Source organism: Carassius gibelio, chromosome A4 (assembly GCF_023724105.1).
Source record: "Carassius gibelio isolate Cgi1373 ecotype wild population from Czech Republic chromosome A4, carGib1.2-hapl.c, whole genome shotgun sequence".
In the NCBI taxonomy this organism is placed as follows: Eukaryota; Metazoa; Chordata; class Actinopteri; order Cypriniformes; family Cyprinidae; genus Carassius; species Carassius gibelio.
In genome coordinates, this window is record NC_068374.1 from 15,592,322 (window position 1) to 15,607,755 (window position 15,434).

General features: G+C 35.5%; 1 protein-coding gene across 1 annotated transcript; it reads left to right on the top strand.

The window, feature by feature from the left end:
- Positions 1–2,068: 2,068 nt before the first annotated feature.
- On the top strand, positions 2,069–15,380 carry LOC127971776 (uncharacterized). Its single transcript, XM_052575005.1, has 6 exons — positions 2,069–2,175; positions 2,839–2,986; positions 9,142–10,208; positions 10,291–10,446; positions 14,356–14,448; positions 14,534–15,380. The coding sequence occupies exons 2-6, from the start codon at positions 2,902–2,904 to the stop codon at positions 14,822–14,824; spliced, it is 1,692 nt and encodes a 563-aa protein (XP_052430965.1). The 5' UTR covers positions 2,069–2,175; positions 2,839–2,901; the 3' UTR covers positions 14,825–15,380.
- Positions 15,381–15,434: the final 54 nt, after the last annotated feature.

Genomic DNA, 15,434 nt, shown 5'->3' on the forward strand with positions numbered 1-15,434 from the left:
TGGAAAACTTATCTTGGATGTTTCTCTGCTTCGCTTTTTACATGGTTACATGATTACAGTTACATGATTTGTGGATTTTAAGGCTGATTTTCAATTTAGTTTAGTGTACTTTATTGGCAAAGTTTGTGTGTACATTACCAAAGCATTTCAGAGCTGGGCCAGAAAACATTTGCTATGTGGGATGTGATGTAACCTACATAGCGTTATAAGCACTCAACAGGATTCAGGCTACTGTCACCTCATCCACCCTTAGAGGGCTCGGAAAAATCCAAAACAAGGTTTTTAAAGGGATATACAGCACATCCAGACCATTACATTCCCAGGCCCCATATGTAAAACAAATTTGTTTATCTCTGTGTTAAGGTCTATGTTTATCTCCTCCATAGGCTCTGAAGGCAGTTTTCAATGTGCTGTTTACTCGTTCGTTAGCATTAGTTAACAAGTGGTATGCTGTTGTTAGCCTATAATTGCAGTGTCTCAACCACCTCGTTGAACAATGCACCTACAAATGGAGCCCCTCTATCAGAAATAAGGTGCTTAGGAGCCCCATGATGTGTAAAAATTTTGGCCATGAATTTTCACTCAACAGTTGTTCACTGGTCTCCCTAACAACATTTGCCTCCTAACATTAACTGAAATGGCCGTCAAAGACTAAAATGTACTAGTCACCTGCTGTGTACATAGAAATTGACACCTGCAGGGTTCATTTGTTCATGCTGTATTTGCTACTCTCATCTCAAGTAATGCCTGAGTGTGCAGGTCCAGGCTAGCAATGAAAGCACAGTCATGCAAGACATCTGTGGACCTGCTAGAACCTGGCTAATGGTTAAGGGAAAGTGAATCGGGACACGTACCTGAACTCCAGGCTTTTTCTTCTTTTTTTTTCACAAGAAAAAAGCCTTGTGAAAAACGTGGTACACTTTGAGGACAGCAATCTACCTTTAAATGTAGCCTTTTAATCAAAAAGTCCAAAATCTCTACGGCTTTTGATTATATCATATTTATTTATTAGTGGATATTGATTACTGACAATGAATCACATTTGGTACCCAGTCTTAATCATCAATTTATTTTTATTAGTGATGCAACGCAATGAATATGTTGGACTAGAACTGAAATAAAGAAGAATAAATAAACATAAAACAAATAAATAAAAATACATTTCCAAACAATCAACAGTTATGAAACTGTTTTAATCAAAAAGTCCTAAACATTTCCATGCTTGTAGTAGTTGAGATCTGTTATGAATGATGCTTAACAGATCACATTCAAAATCACATTCAATTTAGTTACATATAAATAGGATTTTTTTTTTTTTTTATTATATCTTGACCTTTTTCCCTTTCAGCCAAAAATCTTATAATGCCCTTTTCAGCTGTCGAAATTTGCATCCCTACTGGTATGTTACATACTGTAAAAGGTATAGTACTTTAGTTTGAGTGTACTTTGGTTAAATAGGGTGGATTCCTGTGCCTACTCTCAATTTAAAATAAAAGGTTTCACCTCTGGTTTACAAACCACCTTATGTCCTGTAACATCAACCATCTGTCTGTTTGTGAGCCTTTTTTTTTTTACTGCTGCAAATAACTAAAATCAAATAACTGAAATTGAAACCAGTTTTCAGCCATTTAGCTCTGCACTATAAAATTAATAAACACTCCACTTACATTTGTGTTCTTGCTGTCACCATGGCATTATCCACCCTGGAGTACAATTAATAATAAAACATAGCACCGCTACCTGTTGAATGCTGCACTTTTTTTTGTTAGTTTTTGAGTAGTCATCTGACCCAAATATTTATACGATTTATTTTATTTGCAAAATATTTAGTTAGTTTGTTCAACAATACTCTTTCCAAATAAAAAAAAAATTGTTAGTGAATAAGACCCTGGTGCAGTAAATTGAGGACCCAAACATTACTACAATTCTGTCTTTTAGACTGAATGTCAAAGCACATCACTGCCCAATGTGTATTTAAATATGCTTTGCACTAAGAAATAAACCCTGATATACGCTGCCATATGTTTTATCACTAGCATGCATGTGCGCATATTACTATGCACCTTCGTGATTTTAGACAGCAGCGTGTGAGCGGGACATTTATTCTGGGCTAGTGGTGTGACGTCATAGAGCTGCGCCGCGCTGCAGCGTCTGTTGCGACTCGGCTGGAGAAAGGTTTGTGTTTTTAACCATTTAAAGTTTTTAAATGTGTGCAAAGTCTTTAGTATATTTTTATAAGCATTTCACAAGCAATGTTATTATTATTTAACATAATACTGCAATAATTTATCTAACATTAATGATCGTTAGTTTGTGTGAGTAACGCGCATCTGTGCACGAGTTAACAGAAAACGCGCGTCTCGGTTTCTAGTAAACATGAATTCAGCGCTGCTGAGTAGAGACGGGACATGGAGCTTTTCGAGAATTAGAGTCAACTGAACCAAATGCTTCGAATGATTCAGTGTTTCGAAGCGTTCGAATCACCGAACTCTGACGACACCTGGTCAAAACGTGCACGTAAACGTTTAATTACAGCTTTTACAAACCAATGGCAAACGTTTTCATGAAAGTGCCATCTCTTAAAGTGTACTGGGTTGTTATCTTCAGTTCATTAAATACAAATATAAATAATTACTAAACATGGCGTGTGTGTATAGTTTCTGTTCTTGTTCATTTAAGTTCTGGTTTTGAGTTTATTTTATTTATTTATTTATATATTTTTGTCTAATCGGGCAGTTACAAGTGCATGGACTACTAAACTAGGGAGCTGACTGAGATGGAGATTAAGTTTGGATTTACATTTCTTTCTGTTAACTATTCTCATGTTAAACACAACAGAGTGTCCAAACACAAACTTTCCTGCTGAAGAGGCTGAGATCCACGTGACACACTTTTATAAAGATGGAGTTTATTAAAGAGGAGAGTGAAGATTTGAGGATTGAAGAAACATTCAGAGTCAGACATGAAGATGCCCAGGAACACACAGGTTGGTTTTTCTTCTCCAAGCTTAATCAGTCATTTGATCCATACTAAACTGTTGAGCTGTACAGTAATGAATCATATTAGCACTGTAATTAAAGCGGTTTTGTTTGTTTTGGAGTGGGTTGACTCGTGGACAGACATGTCGAGATCACATGAGCGGCCAAATACTAAAACTACCTTTAAGTGCACCTGAGAAGATCTTACTTTCAAATTGGGCATTTGTTATTGTGACTTGTCACGCTTTAAGGGAAAATAAGACAAAAGTAGTTTAAAATGATTATTAACTTCGAATTATTAACTACCCAATAGCAACTTTAAAGCTTAAAAACAATGAAAACCATTCATTTCTGTCTTTTAACTATGCAACTAGCAAATTTTTTTTTTTGTACAAATCTGTAAAATGTGACTACCTTTACATTTTTTTAATGTCTATGAGTGGTTATTTTTCTTCTAATCCTTTTAAAGCACTGTATCAAACCAATGTCTTGCAAACCTGTTTCCAGGTTGACTGTTTTAGTGAACTTTTATGTGTTGCAGTGTTAGCATCATCTGTAAATGCTTCTTTTTACAAAGAAACATAATAAATCCAATTGAAAAATAGTATTCAACTTTTTGTGTTATGCAACATGGAAGCAAAAATATTCAGAGCTTCATAAAATTCTGAGGACCAAAAAACACTTGGCTTACAGGTAAAATATTGGCATATTAACATACCTCGACATAAATATAGGTAAATATTAATCGAATCAAGCCATAAATAAGCCAGTGGCCAGCAACATAATAGATGGTTTGATCAAACTGTTTGGTTGTTAGTGAGTTACACGAACAGTTCAAATCAAAGACACAAGTTGTACACTAAAGAAAACATCTGTCATAACTTTCACATCTTCTAAAACCTCAGTTGTAAACTATATTATAATTATCTTTTAAAGAAAATAAATTCAATACTGTTTAATGGGGGTTAGAAATATTTTGGCCTGTACATTTTCTGAGTCCACTCTCTGTTGACAGGTGTTTTGTACTCGGTCTGGCCTTGTTTTTATATCTTCATTTAAAGGGGTCATGCATCATTTTTTTGTGTCTTGAGGGGCTAAAATAATAATTGTGGGATTTATTAATATTATATATATTTAATTTATAAATAAAAGACTTGTTTTCAACAGCCTACATACTTCATAGATGGGCGCTGCTGTGATTTTAGGTTTAAAACGAATAAATACTCCGTACATATCAAACAATCTGTAATAGACAAAGCAATTGTGGCTACATAATAAAAGAAGTTACTCACACTTGTGTGTTGCAACATTAATGTCGGATCCAATATAGTCGGCACAGAATCTTCTTTTAGTTTCAATCTTTCTGAAAATCCTCAATCAAATTGTGCCTTGTTTCTAAATGAATCCACTGTGAAATAAAAAAGAACACCAGGTTGATGGGAGATTTTAATGTTCATTTTGATAATACTGCTAACACTCAATATAATGACTTTAAATTGGTTCTGGACAGTGCAAAGCTTTTGCAGTATGTTAACTTTCCAATACATAATAAGGGACATATCTTAGATCTTGTATGCTGTTCAGGTGTTATACCTCATAACCTTACTTCAATTGAATTTCCTATTTCAGATCAGAAGCCTATATTCTTTAATTTCTCTTTCTTTGGCAAGAGTTGAACCTTAACGCTCTGTTTCATTCCGTAATATAAAAAATATTGAACTTAATGTTTTGGATGGAATGATTGATTACGCTGTAAACCAGCGCTGTTTTTCTACTTCTACATCTGATTTGGTACACTCCTATAACAACAGTCTGTCTCAAATACTTAACACTGTGGCTCCTCTGAAAACCCGCAATGTATCATTTGTTAACCCTTCTCCTATGTATACTTCTGAACTCCGCCTTCAGAAGGCCTTGGGTTGGTCAAGTGGAGAGACTGTGCAAAAGAATTGGCCTTGGAGTACATAAGCAGATGTATTCTGAGCATCTGATTTCCTACAAGGCAGGATTGGAAAGAGCTAAATCATCATTTTATGCAAATATTATTGCTAATGGACAGTATAATACATGGACTTTGTTCATTACTGTTGAAACCTCACAATACTGTTTTATTTTCTCCTAGTCAATGTGTGTCTTAATCTAATTTTTAAACTCTTAAGATTGACAGCATACATTATGAATTGGTTAATTCTGTGTTGATATCTAGTGATTATCAAAATGGACTTAACTATATTTGTTTGTCTGCAAGTACTTTCTCTAATTTTGAGCTGCCTTCAGTTGATTATATTACTTAGCAGATCAAGAAGTCTTAGACTTCCACATGTTCACTCGATCCCTTACATACTGTTTTAGTGAAGTCCTGTAGCCATTCAGTTTCCTCTATTATTATAGCTATTGTGTGTTCGTCATTATCAACTGCTACTGTTCCTTCATCTTTAAAAATAGCTTCTATCACTCCAATTCTTAAAAAGACTTCGCTGATCCTAATGATCTAAATAATTACAGGCCTATTTCTAATCTCCTTTTTTTTTTCAGAAATACTTGAAAGAACAGTAGCAGCACAACTTGAATCGCATTTACAAAGTAATGACATTTACGAGCATTTTCAGTCAGGCTTTCAACCCAAACAATTTGTGCAGATTAAAAATACACGTTCAGATCCTGTCTCTGTTAATCATGGCATACCACAGGGAGTGGTGTTGGGTTCACTTTTATTCATCATTTCTATTCTACCTATTGGTCGTATTTTTCGTTCCTATGGTATAAAATACGCTGATAACACACAAGTGTACATTTCTACAAGACCTAATGTTTCTCATCCCCCTCCTGACTTTACTAAATGTCTCCAGGATATTAATATTTGGATGACTAACATTTTTTTTTTAATTAAATACCAATAAGACAGAAGCCCTCATTGTGAGTTCAAGGTCTGTCTTATAAAACTCAATCCTTTACTTTGTTCATTGATAATTTTTCAGTTAATTTTTCTGCCCAGGTGAAAAGTCTTGGAGTTATACTGGGTGGTTTGCTTTCTTTTGGTTCCCATATCAGTAATATTTCACGTTCTGCATTTTTTCATTTACGCAATATTGCTAGACTTCGTTCTTTACTCTCTCAACATAGTAATGAAGTGCCTATTCATTGTTAATTTAGAATTCAGCAGCTAGGATAGTTACCCGTTCATGTAGTTTCGATCACATAACTCCTATTCTTTTTAAGTTGCATTGACTTCCTGTTTATTATCGTGAACATTACAAAATTTTACTTCTTACCTACAAAGCTTTTCATGATTTGGCACTAGGGATATGCCGTTATCAAATTTTCCTGTTGCGGTTAATTGATAATGCTTTTATCAAGGTATACGGTATTGCCACGGTATTACATTTAAAAAAAAAAAAAGTGGTCATAATACAGTATAACAGGTTTAATAACTTTTTTTTTCTTATAGCAAAATTAACTAAACATTTTAACAAATAAAGCAATACAGAAAAATATTTAAAAGTTAAATGTTTTACACATTAAAGTGCAAAAGAACTATAAAAACCAATAGATGTCACTTTACAGTAAGACCTCATTAGTTAACCTTAGTTAATGCATTAAGATTCAAGGCAAGGCAAGTTTATTTATAGCACATTTGGTACACAATGGTAATTCAAAAAGAAAGTAAAAAAAAAGTCAAAAAGAAAAATAATCACAAAACTAAAACAAGCAATTTAAGAACTTGAAAATGAAAATGATTTAAAAATTGACTTAAAATGAATTTGACAGTTTAAAAAATAGAAAATGATTTTACATAAAATACAGTGCAATAAATAAAATATAGTGTAATCAGTTCGGACATCGCATAGTTCTCATTCAATAAATGCACAGCTAAACAATGAGCAATAGCTACATTTACTATAGAAGTTATTAATATTTGTTAAAAAATCTTAAAAGTCTTAGTTCATGTTAGTTCATTTAATAACACAGTGGCAACTTTCAATTTTAACAATGTGTTAAGCGCCATCTGCTGCCAGAGAGTGAATGTGTTTTCATTCAGCGGGTCTCTCACGTGTTCCTCCATGTGCTTCTCATATGTGCTTGTTTACATCAGAGCGCATGCGCTTTTTCAAGCATCATACAGCGATGTTGTGCATTTTAAGCAGCTGATGGGAATAATATTCTTAAAATGTATTCCAAATTCTGAATAATTTGTTATGTATATTTATTCACTGTATTTAGAAGTGCCCACGGTAACAATATCGTGCATATTAATCACCGCAATATATCGTATTACGAATACCGGCACAGGTCTGTTTGCACCCCATTATCTTTCAGATCTTCTCCATCTGTATACTCCTTTGCGCTCATTGAGATCATCTACTGCACATTTATTGTCTGTTCCAAACTCCAAGATGAGTGCCTTTGGTGGTAGGGCTTTTAGTTGTGCAGCGCCGAAGCTATGGAACTCTTTACCTTTGCACATTCGAAAGCTGGATTCTATTTCTCATTTTAAAGTTCAGATAAAAACATATTTGTTTAGAATTGCTTTTAATTATTTTCTTGCTTAATGTGTTGTTATAATGCTTGCATTTTATGTTTTGTTTTATTGTACAGTGTCCTTGATTGTCTTGAAAGGCGCCTATAAATAAAAGGTATTGTTATTATTAAAGGACCAAGTTCTTACTGACGCGGTCTGGAACTTCATTAAAAAGAAGGTTTATCCACTTTTTTTAATGTTAGGATCAAAAGGAAGGCAAAAGCAAATTTTTCAACAACTTTGCACTGTAGCGTTTTGTTGTCTTTGGAGGCATCTTTATCGTTTGGATTCTGGATAGACCAGCGGTTACCCACTATGTGTGTGAATTATTGGCATATTCCCCAACCTTTCGTTTTGGCCGATTGGCTTTAATATTAGCAGTTTCTTGACTAATGAGAGAGTTTTGAGTTCTAAAACTTAAGATGTTTTTATACTACAATGTAATTACAGTGTGCCACTTGTATTTCAAAAGGTCAAGGTAATATTGATTTCTCTGTTCATGACCCCTTTAAAACCAACATAGTGCAGACACAATGTCAGTCAGAGATTAGGCTCATTTAAGATGAGCAAAACCTGCTCAGAACCAATCACTGTTGCTGGATATCCATTACACTTCAAACAAAAGGATTGAGTTTCATTAAATTGAAAGTGTCTGTAAAAAATAGCTAAAGCATTGAAAATACTAATTCCCACCAACATAGCACTAATAAAGAAATTCCAATCAACTGGAGATGTAATGAATTTGTGCACAAGAGGACATCTGTCTATAACTATGTTTCCATTGTTCTCTTTTTATGCACATTTTGAAGTATCACATCAGAAACAAGTGATGGAAATGGCAAATGTTGAGGAAAAGTTTTTATGCTCGCTTGAGGTGGTTTTTGACTTGTGTGAAAAAGGGTTAATGCGAATAATGGGAGATTGAAATGCATTTGCAGAATAACGCATCAAAAAAATCATGTGACTTTGAGCCATGGGATGGAAAAACTGAATAACCAGCAGACCGATCTTGTTCAACAGCATCTCAAATGTTGTAATGGTCATTCCTAAATGCCAGTGCAAAGTCTCTTGTCAAAGTCAAACAGTAGGGATCCATAAATGAAAGCAATGACCATATTTATTGTGTTTCATTTGCTTGCTCTACGGCACAAATAATTAATGAAAATGATTATATTCATTGGCTTCTCCTACTTTTCTTAGTGTGGAAGTGACAATTTTTTGTTCTATAGACTCATTGGATGGAAATGTCTTATTTGCGAATGTTCTATACAAACACTTGCAGATAAATCTTAAAAAAATACAAAAACTCGAACTTTTGAATTTACATTCTGCACAGTGTGAATAGAATATTCAGTGCAAATAAGTGATTTATAGTGTGAGAATGTACAGGTAAGCATATGGTTTCAGCCTGTACTTATGGCAATTTTGGGGGCTCATTAAGTCATCTGGAAGTTGGTTCCAGCACCTAGTTTTGTAAACATTCTAGCAGTCCTACCACTAATCTTGTTTCAAAAAGGGTGCTTTCCTCTTCTCTTTTAGACAACACTTTTGCAGATTTTCCTGCTAAGGGAAGTTTATATGGCACGATCCCCATCCCTTTGATTTTCTGTATCTCAAACTGAATTGATGTGGTTTCTCTTACAGATGTTCCAAAATCTTGTCCAGCCAAACTTCGCGTAATTCTTCAAGACCATGATATTCGCAAACTTGACTTGCCTCATGGAATCCCTGGAACTGTGAGTGAACTTGAGTCTATTATGAGGAAGACATTTGGCCTTAATGGGAACTTTACTTTGCATTATAAGGATGCTGATTTCGGAGAGGAATATTTTTCTCTTACCTCAACAAGTGACATCAAGGACAAGGACACAGTTAAGGTGATCCACATTGTTGAACCTCCCACACTTACGCTGACTTTTACTGATGTGGAGAGTTCCATTAAAAGTGCATCAAAGACCTGCATCCAAACCTCAGTCCACACTTCAGTGACCGACATCTATCCTTCTATCAGCAGTTCCAATTCTGGATCGCAGGATACACCGATTCTTTCATTATCTGAACACAAGACTCAGCGTTCACAGCGTTGGCCTTCTGAATTCCCAGTACCTCGCTTTGCCTATGATACAGAACTTGTGCTTGCTTCAGCAAGTGAAGCTTTCAAGAAGAATGGAATTCAACTCAACTTTACATCAATCCTTCCAGACATCCTAGAGAAACTGGCTGAAAACATCTTTCAGTATGTTGCCTACCCAACAAGCGCGCAGTTGTCTGATGTTGCAGAGGCGCTGATTCAGAAATATCCTTGTCTTAAAGAACCAGGCTCATATAATGGATGCTATGGATGGCGACAGAGACTGAAATATAAAATGGGCAACTACAGAGCAAAGCTGAGAGGACTTGGATGCCTTGAACTCGATGTTAACTCGGTCAAAAAGAAGCGTGCACATGAAAAAGCACCTGCAAAAAATATCAAAAAGCCAAGAAAGGCAGAGGTGAACTTTTTGCCCCCTCACCCTCTAGGAGAAACCGAGGAAAGCTTGGAACATCAAAGGGTGGAGCTCCTTAATGAAATGAAGAAGAATATGAACTATCAGATCATCAGTGAAAAAATGGCAAAGACATTCTCTATTCGCAGGCAGGAAATTGTCAGTCAAGCAATACCAGTCAATGATATAAAATACAGATGGCCTGCTCTTTTTCATGCAGCTCAGGTAAATATATTTTTTAGAAAATAGTTTGCAGTATGTGTTTTATTGCATTAAATTTTGCAAACAAATTGTCTTATTTTTACAGATAAATGAAGAATTCGAAAGGATCACCACTGTTAATCTGGAGGCAGTGTTCATGGCAAAACTGGACCAATACTCTCCTAAAATAATGTCCTTGGTGTTGTCAAGAAGACAGTCTTCAAAAATGAGTATTCAGCGTATTAAGAACATGCTGCTAGAGGTATGAATAAATGTTACAAATAGAAACATAAGTGTTTTTCATGTAGGTGATATTGGGTTGGTTGGGTGGGGGGTGCTGTGTTGGGTCAATTCATGTGAATTTTATTTGTAGAGTTTTTTTTTTTTTTTTAGAGTGCACATTTTTTCAAGGCAGCTTTGTTACAGGGACTGATTATTGCAAATGCAGATCCCAGTGTGTTCTGGTTAAACAATATTTCTGTATTTATTTTTTGCTAAGGTAAGGTTTGCATATGGTGGTGTGTTCTTAATGACAGCTTTCCTAAAATATATATCCTATTCCTAAAATAAGATATCCCAATATATCGCCTTGCTTACAGTATCGCAGTGTATCACAATATATCGTATTGCAACCACTGTATCGTGATGCGTATCGTATTGCCAGATTCTTGCCGATACACAGCCCTAACAATTATCCAGTTGAGAAATCTTATAGTAAAAGTATGTTTGTGGATAAAGTTGAATAAGCATATCATAGTTGTCAAATAAAGTTGCTGTGATATTGTGGATAATGAAATCAGTGAGGTTTTGTTTTAAGTATAGAAATGCATGGATTAAATTATAGCTGTCATTTTTATTATAGTTGGGATTATAAGACATTGGAAAGCAACATCAAATTTGGTCTGAGTTGGATATGCCAGGATCTAGTATCCACAAGATAAATATTCTGGGCCCTATCACACACCTGGCGCAATGCAGCGCAAGGCGCAGCGCACGTGTGTTTGTTAGTTTCAATCTGGCACCTTCGCATTTTCCCGTCCAGCGCCACGTCGTTTAATTAGCAAATGCATTTGCGCTCATTTTTGCGCCCATGGGCATGCTGGTCTAAAAAAAGAGGTGAGTTCAGGTATTCAGTATTTTAATGAGCTGAAAATAGACTGTGCCATAGATCAGCTCAAACCTGGTCTAATGTCTGGAGCAATGTTTTTTCTTCGTTATTAAAGAGCGTACACGCTGCTTATTAAACACAGGGATGCACAGCAGCACACAAACATGCCAAATATTAAACATTAAAGGATTGCGATGCATAAGATTTTTTTGTAGACTAACTAAATAAATAAATAATATATATATATATATATGTCATAATGGCTAGTCATCGCATGTATCAGAATTAGGCTCTATTTGCTTGCACATGAGCAGCTCCGTTTCATCTCAGAGACACGTTCTGTCTTCGCGCTTGCCAAATTCCACCGTGTAAACAGCAAATCCGTCATGGCACAAGCGCAACTGGCTCTTAAAGGGAATGGAAGATGAGACTCTGGTTTATTGCACGTTACACCCAAAAAAACACCCATTACTCATCAAGAGAAAAGGGACAACCCGTTTAGACCATGCGCCCGGTGCGCCAACCGTTTTTCCATCATTACAATAGCAAAAGTGGATTTGGACACACCCTGAGTACATGTTGCGTTTAGATCTTTAAAAAGGGCCCTCCAAGTGTAGAAAAGAATGAAGCAAGACTAATATTAACGTAGATGCATTTGAATTAATTCCCGGCATGAGCAGACCTGAATAACGCAACGAAAGCTTGAGCTGTGTGGTGGGAAATCATTAGATATATGCTTGAGAAAAAAAATTGGTCTTTAGTCTAAATTGCGTGTCTGAGTCCCAAACAGTGCTAGGAAGGCTATGCCATAGTTTAGAAGCCAATCAGTAAAAAAGGATCCACATATATTGTAGGTTTTATTGATATAGTGAACATGATAAAGTAAAGTGCCACAACAGGTCACATAAGTAATAAGGAGATAAACGAGAGGAGAGCAACTCCGGTCCTGGAGGGCCACTGTCCTGTAGAGTTTAGGTCCATCCATAATCAAAAGCACAAAAAATAATTATATTAATCGAAGTCTTCAAGAAATTACAGGCAGGTGTGTTTTATTAGGGAGGAAACTAAACTCCGATTAAAGTCAGTGACCCACCAGGGGCTAGTTGTCCGACCCTGTCCTAAATCATTTAGAGTAATGTAATAAGAAGGTGTGTTTCCCGAAACCACATTAATGCTACGTCATTCTGAAATGTATACTTTAATCTGTACTTGACATTAATGTGTGTTTCCTGAAACGTTCTTAGATACAGTAGGTATACAGTAGGTATAGAGCGTACATCAGGACAACAAATCGCTTCAGAAGTAGAGAAGTTTGAAAGTGAACAGAACTTCAGATGAGAACTATATTCACACTAAGAACAATAACAATAAAAATAACCATATTGTCTATTTATTCTAAGTGCACGTGCATCTGCCACTTAAAATTCTCGAGCTCGTTATAGCAGAATTAATTCTTATTGGCTGTCAATGTTTGTATCGTTCATCATTTTGGAAGTGATTCCAACGATATCGTACCTCTGTGTCTTTATCGTTGTAGTGTGGACTCTGCTATTCTTTAATATTAAGAACGAGTTTTAGAACTATATATTTAACTTTAGTGTTATTTTTATAGTTATCATTGGTGTGAGCCTGCCTTTAGGCATATGTTCATAAGGTTGGTTTGGGCCACTCTTGGCTTTAACTTATCACAGTTCACTCCGCTAGTGGCCACCACTGTGCAGAAAGCTTCTTTACATCTCAGTCTATGTGAATATAATTCTGAAGCTGTAATTCACCCAGTGTTTGATTAGGCTAACTGAAGTGTTTTCATTCCAAGAATAAAATGATCATTACACTGGTATTCGTACATTAGTTCAGAGTTTGGTCTAACTATGGCACAGATACAGGGAATAGTTGTGCTAAATCAAAGATGTCACTGTCCGCGTAGCAATTTATTGTGCACATTTCATCCGTGAAAACGCAAGTACTCTGGCTTACCCTGTCAGAAGCTGCAATTCTGAAAACATTTCGCCTTCCATGGCAGCAAATTGAGCAGCTACCCCCTCAGCCATGTAATTCAGCTGCTGACGGATCTCCTCTTTTTTTTCCTTTTGATAAATGTAGTTCCAACTATTCTGAAGTGCTGGTTTTATAAAGAACACCGCTTTCTGACATAACGCACTAAAGCAGTCCCTGCATAGGGTGAATTGATTCTCAAGCCATCGATATCAACCAGTTCAGCACCACTGCCATGGACAGCACCCGGTTATGTCACACGTAAGAATGTATACCTTAAGCAGATTCTTAAGGTGTATTTCTGGGAACTCCCCTAGAAAAGTTATACCTTTCGGTTAAGATATACCTTTACTGTCTCTGTAGCATGCTAAAGAGAAAACTTTGAAATGAAACCTTAGAGGCAGCTAATCAGCAATCAGCTTTACGTCACATACTTTTTCTAAAATCTTGGCCATAGATAATAGGTTTTAAATCAGTCTAATTGACCAGTTATATCAGGTCTTGTTGGGGCTTTATGTAAAGGGGTTTGATAATAGCCAGCTTCAAAGTTTTTGGGATGTGTTGACATGTACTTGTGCTCTCAGAGCTTCTGAGGTTACAAGTAACACCTTTTCAATAGCTGTGTATATAGAACCATATAGTTATGATATATTATGTCATGCAGAATAAGGCATAAATATGTTCTATTAGCTCATACAGAATTCTTTAAGGACGTCTGTCTGTTGTTGACTATTTGAATGCCAGTAAATATTTATCATAATGCATAATTTTCTTAGTATGAATGTTGAAATTCACCAACAATCATAGCTTCATCAACACTACTAGATACTACAGAAAAACAGTGAATTCTTTAAGGAAGTCACCATAGAGTGAATATTGGAATATTTGAAGGGTGGTCAGAATTTTATTTTTAAATGAATGATACAAATTTATTTGACGATTTGATTTTAATGAGGGTTGAGATCAATAATTGTTATAGTGTAGTCACTGTTTCTCCCATTTTGTCACAAGTCACTGTTTCTCCCATTTTGATGGATGAGTAGTCTAACACATTTTTCTCCTTTACAGGATTATTCTGTGGAAGGAAGGAGAGAAGCTACTATCCGTTCATTGGTGGTATTTCTCAGAGAAAATGAGGAAGATCTGTTTAAAGAACATTTGGTAAGTCAGGCACATTGTACTTTTTATTTATCTCGTTTTTCAATATGATAACTTCAAACTCTGACATTGGTTTTATTTTTCTTAGGATGATGGGGATATTGGCAATGAAGAGATGAAGATTATTATAACTAGAGGTTCCACAATGTTAGAACCAGCCAGAGCAACAATTGTGATTGAGGGAATGGAAATCCAGCAAGACCTGGACGTAGCCAGGGCCTGTGCATTGCTAATGGGACTTATATACGGACTCAACCTCAGCTACCCAAAAGAACTAAAAAACACTTTTGAGGCATTTCAAAAGATATTCCTTGAGCTGGATGATATGAAAGCTAGCCCGAAGGTAATGTCTCTAAAAAACAAACTATTAAAACTGTAAAGAATTAGGTTGCTGTCATCAAATTCAAGTACAATTACAGCAGTTGTATGCTTGACAAGTAGCAGTTTATTTGGAACACCTAGATAAAATTAATGTTTAAAAAAAAAAAAAACGGCGTTAGTTTTAGCTTGGTGGACAACCAGTGTTGTTGAAATTTATTGTTTTCAGTGTTCTTTTTTGGAAGTAAAACCACATATTTACTCACAAAAGAGCTTGGGAAACATATTTTTCTCATGGTTTGTGCCATTTGATTCATTTTTGGCAACACTAAATCTATGGATATTCCTATTCAGATATGTTTTAAAGCACTGGATTCAGTTCAGAGGATCAAAATCCATGTTCTTAAATTGAACATGTTGTTTTATTTTGTTTAAGGGAAACCTGGAAATTGTTTTATATATATTTTTTTGTTTGTGCGTAGATATGTTCACGATTACCAAATTATTTGGACCAAACAAAAGTTGCCATACGTTTTATATTAAACAACTGTTAAAACTGGAATTGCTATGTTTTATTTGTTCTTGCTAAAGTGAAATAAACACTAAGTAAATTTGGAGTAATTTGGGCATAAATCAGACCTTCCTGAAAACTCCGGATTCACAAACACTTT